This window comes from Anarhichas minor, unplaced genomic scaffold, assembly GCF_050575085.1.
Source record: "Anarhichas minor isolate MPS153535 unplaced genomic scaffold, ASM5057508v1 ptg000003l, whole genome shotgun sequence".
NCBI classification, from domain to species: Eukaryota; Metazoa; Chordata; class Actinopteri; order Perciformes; family Anarhichadidae; genus Anarhichas; species Anarhichas minor.
Window position 1 is genome coordinate 3,764,388 of NW_027466449.1, and position 9,786 is coordinate 3,774,173.

At 42.3% G+C, this 9,786-nt stretch overlaps 1 protein-coding gene across 1 annotated transcript; it reads left to right on the forward strand.

Annotated features, from left to right (window-relative positions):
- The first annotated feature begins 108 nt into the window (after window positions 1-108).
- emc1 (ER membrane protein complex subunit 1) lies at window positions 109-8,745 on the forward strand. Its single transcript, XM_076094242.1, has 22 exons — window positions 109-267; window positions 717-844; window positions 945-1,010; window positions 1,159-1,252; window positions 1,339-1,467; window positions 1,574-1,700; window positions 1,893-2,042; window positions 2,186-2,353; window positions 2,617-2,688; window positions 2,924-3,022; window positions 3,177-3,273; window positions 3,953-4,069; window positions 4,730-4,929; window positions 5,112-5,261; window positions 5,536-5,697; window positions 5,790-5,909; window positions 6,072-6,209; window positions 6,777-6,950; window positions 7,159-7,369; window positions 7,498-7,582; window positions 7,665-7,794; window positions 8,406-8,745. The coding sequence occupies exons 1-22, from the start codon at window positions 176-178 to the stop codon at window positions 8,583-8,585; spliced, it is 2,889 nt and encodes a 962-aa protein (XP_075950357.1). The 5' UTR covers window positions 109-175; the 3' UTR covers window positions 8,586-8,745.
- The last annotated feature ends 1,041 nt before the right edge of the window (window positions 8,746-9,786 follow it).

A 9,786-nucleotide genomic window follows, 5' to 3' on the forward strand; every position in this document is an offset into this window, starting at 1 on the left:
ACATATGAAAGTTAAAACATTTTTGAAATAGTCTTTGTGATCACGACATTCATTGATGCTGTGTACCATTCCGCCCTGTAGGGGGCAGCACCTTCCAGTCACAAGACGAGAAGGAAGCGCCGTTGACTTCCGGCTTCCTTCTTCTCTTGAAGAGCAAGCTCAAGCGCCTGCTGCAATGGAAAAGCTAATTCTGTTGTGCCTGAAATGTATCCTGTTATGCAGCATTGTCGAGGCTGTGTTTGAGGACCAAGTAGGGAAATTTGACTGGTAAGAGGAATCTAGAGAACAATCACACACGTGTGTTGTCCAGGGCCATATTTTAATGTGGAAGTGCTAATGCTAACACCTGTCACAGCCACTAGCTGCGACCCGGTGTGTTTGGGCTGGACTGTGTGTGAGACAACCGATATTTACTAAAGATATTGAAAAAGTAATACAATAAATTGTGCTTCCTAGCTTACTGCAGGTGCTGCTGGCTTGTTAACAATGTTTTTGAAATTGATTTCTAAACATTTGAAAAGCATTTTAGCTACCAAGTGTGCCGTCCACCAATATTTTCCTTTTCTTTTTTGTTTTTAAATAAATTAGCATTTGTATAACTCTGGGGTTGATCCCTGTAGGGATTGCTGTACTTATCAGCATTATTATAATCAGCTATAATTATATACCAGGATGTTTGCTTATTGACAGGTTGTTTTCTCTTTTGTGATGTACAGGAGGCAGCAATATGTTGGCAAGGTTCGCTTTGCCCATTTCGACACACATGTGCAGTCATCCAAAAAGGTGCTTTTGGCAACAGAGAACAATGTTTTTGCTTCACTCAATACCAGGACAGGAGAACTCTGTGAGTATTATGTAGCAGGGCCAAGTACAGACAGACAACCCATCTCTCAGTTGACATACTTTGTGTTCCTATGTTGGTATTTATTCACCGTCTGTTACAGTGTGGCGACATGTGGATATGACCGGGCCAGAGGGAAACATCGACGCTCTTCTGCAATATGGACAAGGTGATTTGGTCATTGCAGTTGAGCTCACAAAACCCCATACTGTCTTCTAATATAATTGTTCTATGTATTAAAAGTGTTGCTGGAGTTTTGACCTTTTCATTTCTCCTATTGAAAGCAGACGTCTCATAAAACTGTTCTTGTCTCCTAGATGCGGTGTTGGTGGTTGGTAATGGCCGCCAGCTGCGCTCCTGGGACATAAATGTCGGGGGTTTGAACTGGGAGATTGTGCTGGACTCTGGCAGGTGATTACCTCCTTGATTGGCTGTTGTTTAATTAAGAATTGTCTGTATTTTGAACAGATGTTAACTGTTTTTGTTACACCTTTTAGTTTCCAGTCCGCATGTTTAGTTGGACAGCAAGACTTCGTGAAACACGTGGCTGTTTTGAAGAAAGCTGTCATCTCTCTCCATTACCTTTCTAATGGTCATCAAAAATGGGTCGAGAATCTACCAGAAAGGCAAGTGGATGTGTTTTTTAATATTATTAAGGCTTTATCGTTTATGTTTACCAACAGGATTGTCATTATTAACGCTGTATAACGGTTTGTCTTTTCATCTCAACAGTGAAACGGTGGATTACCAGGCTGTTTATTCTGGTGGAAATGGTGAAGTGTATGCACTGGGAGTTGTTCCTCATTCCCACATTGCAATTGTTGCTTACAGTTTGGAGGATGGAGAGATAATCAAGCAGGTAATCCTGATTCAAAGTAGCACTATATATGAATGCTGTAGACTAAATAGGATATCATTTTTATATAATACTTAGGGGGGGAAATACAATGGAATAAGTTTTGAAAACATCAAATAAAGCTGCAGTATTGTACTATATTTATTAAATTCCACAATTTTAAATTCTTTAATTCTTTGCTTATGTTGTCCTCAGATCTCAGTGGAAGCTCCGTGGCTGTCCAACATACAGGCCAGCTGTGCAGTGATCGGTCAGGGGATGTTGACTTGCGTGGACTCAGCAGCTGGATCTCTGTACACGCTTGACTTGCATGAGCAGTCACAGATGACCCAGATCCCCCTGCAGGTACCCCTCAGAATGAAACCAGAACCTTTTTATTTGATCAAATGACCATGTTTGTCCTGTTCTCTGGTTTGGTCTCCATTTGACTCTTGTTTCTCTGTATTTGTCTTCCTACACAATGTAACATTTCATTTCTCTTCTTTTAGTCTCTGGGACTTGAAGTCACTCCCGGCTTCCAACCAGTGCTGGTGTCCACTCAGCCAAACCCAGCTCGCCCGCCGCTGTCAGAATTCTTTCTTCAGCTCGGGCCAGAACACCACCTGCTTCTCCAGCTCAGCGATGGTCAGATAGTTACACTGAGAGACTTCAAGCCTGTACGTAACTGTTTCACTACACCTCTCTCTCTCTCATGCATGATAGTCTATGTTCTGATATTGCAATTCCTGTACTGGAAGTCACGCTGGATAAAAGCTTTAGTTACATGTGACTTTGTTGCTGGAATATATCATAATTGTTGGGTAACTTCATCTTTATTATTTAAAAAGGGGTCAATCTCAGTGTGTCATACTGAGATATTACAATTGGTATTTTAAGAAGCAGTATAAACAATAGTTAACTCGTTTGTCTTGATTCTTAGGCCATGCTGGTTTCGTTTGCTACCCCTGGAGAGAAGACTGTTGCTGCTGTAATGTCGCCCAAGAATAAAACCGTGAGTTAATGTGAAATCATACTCTCATATTCTTTTATTTATCTGGTTTGCCATTGTGCTCTCTTGGTGAACTGCAGTGTATTCATCAACAGGTTTAATACAGACTTACTACCGTCTCTTTGTGTGCTCTTTGTGTGATTGGCATGTTGATTTTGATGAACCCATAAAATGTGTTACCCTCAAGATTGAAACTGTTTCTTATGATTCATATGACAACCTGTTTTCTTCCCTATAGGCTTGCAGTCTTAACCTCTTTAGTGCAGAATCTGGACGCAGACTTCTCGACACAACACTGATTTTTAATTTGGATCCTAATGGTGGGAAACCAGAGAAGGTGAGCTTAACTTTCTCTCCAATGATTCTCCAGCATGTTTGATATCTCGCTGATCAAGTCACCAAGGCTTCATCGATTTACTTTACCCACAGTTTAATGTTATTAAACATGCAGTGTTTTAATATTATAACACCGTTTTTATTATGTCTTCCAGCTGCATGTACAAGCATTCCTCAAGAAAGACGACTCTGTTGGCTACAGGGTCATGGTGCAGACAGAGGACCACATGCTCACGTTCATACAACAGCCAGGTATGGATGGAAAAAACTGGAAGCTTTGTTAGTGTTGGAAAGACTGCTTTGTCAGTCTGTTATGAGGTATTTGGATGCAATACTTTCTGCCATGGTGTGTTTTTTAATCCTACCACTGAGGGGCACCAAAGTCTAAACATTTTTAATTTCCCTCTCATAGTTAAAAATATGAAAACCTTTTTTCAGGATTTTGTTTTTGGCCAGATCCCACAAAAACTTCTTGACCTTTTGCTTTTTATTATGCATGGAAATGGAGGATATGCTATTTTTATACAGATGTCTGCCGGTGGTGGGTGGTAGGAATCACATGGTATTTATAGCTAACAGGTGAAATCCCTTGAAAAAGCAAAGAGTCGCTCACTCATTGTGTTTACCGTTGAGATCCAGCACTTCTTTCTAAAGTGCAGAGACTTGTGAGCCATGCTTTGAGCTCATGATAACATTTAGGTCAATTCCACTTCTTAATCATCATAATTACTGCCAACATCAGACCACTGTGTGGTGCACAAGCAGGGTCTCGGTTTTCATAATGTACATTCAATCCTCGTCCTTTCCACAAGGAAGGAGAGTGTTTCATGTTGTAGTCCACGGAAAGCGTCAACGCAAACTGCATACTGTCACAGGATGTGTAAAGTGGAATGAATGATTACACAGAACAATAATGAGTCTCGTTTTCCAGGGCGTGTAATGTGGACGAGAGACGAGGCCCTCTCGGATGTGGTGACAATGGAAATGGTGGATCTGCCTCTCACAGGAACGCAGGCAGAGCTGGAGGGAGAGTTTGGCAAAAAGGCTGGTAAATGTCAAACCAGAATCCCTTCATGTGTTTCCCTCCTCATTTTCCAGCATCAAGTACTGCTGCGGTTTTATATTCAGTGTTTTAGCCATTACTTTCAGTTTTCACTCTCTCTTAGTAGTTCTGTAATTTCCTTGCATGGCCGAGAAAAGCGGCTGTGCAACTCCTAATCTAGGGGGGTAATTTGTCAAGCTCGCTTGGTTCTTCATTTTAAAATTTTCCACTAACGCAGAACTCATGGTTAAGTCTACTTAATTGTTTCTTTTACTTTAATCCTAACTGCCCGGCACCTGCATTTAATCATCATAGTTGTAGTTTAGTTATTTTTGAGGTTGCAACAGGCTTGGTGGCCTGGTTAAAGCAGATGTCTTTGGGTGTGTCCACGTGGTTGCAGTTTGCTTCACTTTCTTTTGTCTTTGTCTTGTTTTTATTGCTTCGCTTGGATTCAGCCATTCAAGGTAATGCACTTCTCTGTTTTTCTTCGACAAAACTTGATTAATGGATCTTAAGGTTCTCCTGTTGTTGACTTAAAATCCTGTTATTCTTGTGAGGTACACCGGCGCTTTGCCTGCAACAACGATCGCACAATGTCCAAGTTGTGATTCTCAATCCACTAAAAGTCCTGAAGCAGCATCTGTGTCCTCTCTGTAATTTGTGTAGACGGCCTGCTGTCCATGTTGCTGAAGAGGCTCTCCTCTCAGATCATCCTGCTGCAGGCCTGGATCGCCCACCTCTGGAAGATGTTCTACGACGCACGGAAGCCTCGCAGTCAAGTCAAAAATGACGTGACCATTGAGACCCTCTCCAGAGACGAGTTCAACCTGCAGAAGATGATGGTCATGGTTACTGCATCTGGGAAGGTACGAGACTAAAGCTTACCCTCTCGTGGAGGTTAATGGAAGCGTTTCAGGACAGATGAGCTGCACAATGGGGGTTAAACAAGTTTTTGTTTTTTGTCTACGGTCAGGCGGGCCTCAAGTGAAATCAAACACTAATTAATAGACTCCATCCTAATGTTTCCCTTTGCTTATTTTTCGTTCAGCTCTTTGGTATCGACAGCAAGACCGGCAGTATTGTATGGAGGCACTACCTGGACAACATCCCTTCGAATGCAGCTTTCAAACTAATGGTGCAACGGACCACTGCCCACTTCCCTCATCCGCCACAGTGCACGCTGCTCATCAAAGACAAGGTATCTGACAACAAGAGCTCTGTGCTTGAAAGATATTCAGCTGCGGGAGTCGATGTTGTTATCCTGTGGGTCTCACGAGCATAAATGAAGCACATTACATGGCTGTTAAATCACAAGATCGATTGCTAATTGTTGTACCGTGCACAGAGTGAGGGACTTCAAGAGAGAGAACTTAAAGTTTCTACTGAGCACGCCTGATACGTGCAACTGGTGATGTGGTGTGTGTATACATTTTTGCCATTTCCTCAATGTTTTGTTCTATTCTTTTCATAAGGACACTGGGCTGGCCACACTGCACGTATTTAATCCCATCTTTGGAAAGAAGAGTCACGTCACCCCACCTGCTCTGCCTCAGCCGATACTTCAGTCACTCATGCTGCCTCTCATGGACCAGGATTATGCTAAAGTCTTACTCCTTGTTGATGACCAGTACAAGGTCAGTGGCACACTCAGATGAACGTTCTGTCTTTGCATCAGGGCAACGCACCACTCGTAAACTTGTATGCATCTGTTGTTCTTTTTCCACAGGTGTCTGCTTTTCCCTCCACAAAGAATGTACTTCAGCAGCTCCAGGAGATGGCCTCGTCCATATTCTTTTATCTTGTTGACTCCAACCAGGGAAGACTTTCCGGCTACAGGCTACGAACGGCAAGTTTTAGAAAAGCCTAGCCGCCACCAGTCTTTACCTTTTGGTTGTCAGAAGTCTGTTTTATTGTTGTTGCTCTTACAGCGAGCCACCATGAAATAATACTTAACTCACAAATGACTGATTGGCAAAAATAATGACTCTGAATGTTTTTGTGCGCTCAGGACTTGTCGACTGAGCTGATCTGGGAGATCGTCATGCCAACCGAGGTGCAGAAGATTGTCTCGATCAAAGGGAAGAGGCCCAATGAGCATGTGCACTCCCAGGGCAGAGTAATGGGAGACCGTAGTGTCCTCTATAAGGTATGATAACCCCCTGAAACCTTTATTAACACTGTGGTGTGAGAGTTTGAAGATGATATCACATCTCTTATTGGTGCTGGATTTGGTCACTGTTGCCTCGACTTCTCACTCATTCAGAGAGACGGAGTCACTCCTTGTGCTCTGATGTAGGCTGAAAACTTTCCAAGAAATGCGGTCCCTCATGTCACTGTTTCCCCAGTGAATCGTATCCTCTCTTCACCACTGACTCTGAATACGGTTAAACCCCGTTTTCTTCTACTCGGGCCCTTACACTGGAAACGATAGAGCGATAGAAAACTCCAAAACTCTCTCATGGATTCTGGAGATTGCAATGTTCTCTACATCCCAGCATGCAAAAGTGTGTGATGAACAAGACACTGGTGTCTTTCCCACACTTTGAGCTTTATCTGTGGTGTAGGGGGGAAAAACTCCATGTTTTAGGCCCTGGTGCTAGTGGAGCCAATATAAGCTGTCAATATAAGTTTTTAAAAGTCAGGGTTGTTATGGAAAAAGATTTCTTAACCTTGATCAAGATGCTAAATTGTGTTTTCATCTAATTGCTCACAGTACCTAAACCCAAATCTACTGGCTGTGGTGACTGAGAGCACAGACCTGCATCAGGAGCGAAGCTTCATCGGGATCCTCCTGATTGACGGCGTGACTGGTCGCATCATCCATGAGGCTGTTCAGAGAAAGACCAGAGGACCAGTGCATGTTGTGCACTCTGAAAATTGGGTGGTGGTGAGTAATATTTACCGCCAAAGTCACTCTTACGGTTAAGATATTTAGTTTTGCCTTGTTGTTCTTTGCTTGGTTACAGTCAGAATATGGTGTTTGCTCTCTGCAGCTGTATAAAAATGACTAAGCACCCACACTGTAATTGAACACATCAAATGTTGAAGTGGAACGGTGATCCTAATGTGTTCCCTGCCTCTGTTTGACGCCGCAGTACGAGTACTGGAGCACCAAGTCTCGCAGGAATGAGTTCTCCGTAATTGAACTGTATGAAGGGATGGAGCTCTACAACAGCACCGTGTTCAGCTCACTGGATCGGCCACATGCTCCTCAGGTGCTTCAGCAGTCTTACATTTTCCCCTCCTCAATTTCCGCCATGGAGGCCACGCTGACCGAGAAGGGCATCACCAGCCGCCATTTGCTCGGTAAGTTTAAGCCAGCTCCACATGTCTGGGCTGCAATGGAGTAAATCACCTTCTTCACAGCATTGTTTGCCTTGTTACTTTTAATTATAATAATAAAAAAATGAATCTTTTGCTTTTCTTCATCACAGTTGGCTTGCCGTCTGGAGGGATTTTGTCACTACCCAAGATGTTCCTTGACCCTCGGAGGCCAGAAATAGTAACGGAGCAAAGCCGGTGCGTCTTCCAGTCGAGTTGGATTAGAAACATTTCATTGACTTTTTTTTCTCTCTGTCTAACGTGTTCACTTGATCTCCAGGGAAGAGAACCTGATACCGTACGCACCAGAGCTGCTGATCCGTACGGAGTGGTTCATCAACTACAATCAGACTGTATCAAGAGTGCGAGGAATTTACACTGCCCCGTCTGGACTGGAGTCAACCTGCCTGGTGAGTCTGCCATTAAGATAGTGACAGAAATATAACGATCGTTTGTGTTTTTAGAAAATGTTTTGACAAAAAAAATGTAGTGAAAAATACATTTTTTTTTTTTTGGTTGAACTGAGCTGCCACTGTGTGTCAGAATTTAACTTGCTAAGTTTTCATTTGTGGCGTTCATCTTCTAAAATCGTTATTTACTTATCCTGGTCTCTCGTGCCAGTATTTCTTAATGTGCTTTCCATTTGAAGTTATGAAATGAACAACCACTGGCAAGTAGGCTAACTTTAGGATAGTTTAGGATGAAGTCCTTCTAATGAAGGAAATATTTTTGTTACTTGCCTAGGGACTACAGATGTAAATTAGCATCGTCATGTTTACTTTGTCATGTTCACATCTTGTATTTTCATACTGATGTTCATTAATGTGCTCTGTCCCTATCAATTAAATAAATAATGGATGCACCCAGAGCATTTCTGACATAATACTGAGTCATGGCCTAAAAAAAAACTCCTTACAATTTTAAATCCTTCCAAAACACAGTCAAGACATTGTTTTTATCCCCTTTGGGTAAATTAAATGTACAGTCAATATGACAATGTTGTTTTTTTCCCTTTTTATAGGTGGTGGCATACGGTCTCGACATCTACCAGACTCGTGTCTATCCCTCGAAGCAGTTTGACGTACTGAAAGACGACTACGACTACATGCTGATCAGTAGCGTTCTCTTTGCACTTTTCTTTGCCACCATGATCAGCAAACGCCTGGCAGAAGTCAAACTGCTCAACCGGGCCTGGCGGTAAAGCAATCGTCAAAATTACCATCTCTTGCTGCTCCGGAGGCTGCACGAAGGACCTCAGCCCGAGGAGACGGCTGAGGCAGCGCCTGTAGAAGAACACAGGCCAAATTCAATGAGGCCCTTAAGGAACTGCAGAGGTGAGGGGATGGTGGGTGGGGGTGGGGGGGGGGTGGGGGTGGGGGGGGGTGAGAGGAGGGATTAGTAGAGGTTTTTATGCGTTTATTTTTTAACTTATTTTGCAAGCACAAGGATTAATTTCATGGTAGAATAACTGTTTCTTTGTTTTTTTTGTGCCATGTCCTTTTGATTAAATGTTTAACACATAACTAATTACAAGTGAATAAAACAGGATTTAATAAATTGTGGAGTTTGGAAATTCCCACACATGTGAAAGTTGGATACTAAAACAATGTTGTTTTTTTTCCAAGATTACGTTTGTGACATTTCTGCTTCATTAGACTTCTCTAATGGAGAGTGATAGTATATGTGGAGGTCAGCGAAAAAAGAGACGGTAGACATGCAACATGTGGGAGCTTGATTTGATACTTAAAACCTGCGGAATCCCCGTGCTACCCAAATGCCATTTGGCTTGATGGTAAATGAACTGTGAGCAGATAATGCAGAATGGACAATAAATGGTTATTTGTACTTTCCTGATGACTCTCCCACCAAAGGCACAGTCACACTCTTTTCACCATCACATGCTTGACAATGACATCAGTGATCCCCTGTCGGCTTCTGTTGATGCTCCATTAAAATTTGTCACAGAACTCTAGTTAAGTGTTGTTGTTTTTCCTGTTTTCCCAATTTTTCAGAGTGTGCAAAAATGTATTCTTGGTACGTATCATTGTTCTGATGTGGGAAAAAAAGATATTGAGCCCAGTTCATAGAATGAATAAGTTATTTTATTTCTATAAATAGATTAAAAAAACAATTTTACAATGTTTTACTTTTGACATTAACAACATTATGAACTTATAAGCAGTTTTAGCTTGGGCCAAATCTGACACAGAATCTTCATGAGAACTTCCAACCTGTTGATGTAACAAAGGTTGTAGACGGGGGGTCTGCATCTCTACAGTGTAAACGTAACATGACTTCCATGCACATGCACACACACACACACATGCGCATGCACACACACACACACACACACACAGAGAATCATTAAAGGCCCAAATATGTACTTTTTTTAAACATACATT

What these genes read in the sequence shown, in the direction of transcription:
- emc1 (XM_076094242.1), top strand. Translation starts at nt 176, where the DNA reads ATGGAAAAGCTAATTCTGTTGTGCCTGAAATGTATCCTGTTATGCAGC. An exon ending in TGACCCAGATCCCCCTGCAG is followed by an intron (nt 2,043 to 2,185) that starts GTACCCCTCAGA and finishes CTCTTCTTTTAG; the next exon opens with TCTCTGGGACTTGAAGTCAC. An exon ending in CACTGAGAGACTTCAAGCCT is followed by an intron (nt 2,354 to 2,616) that starts GTACGTAACTGT and finishes CTTGATTCTTAG; the next exon opens with GCCATGCTGGTTTCGTTTGC.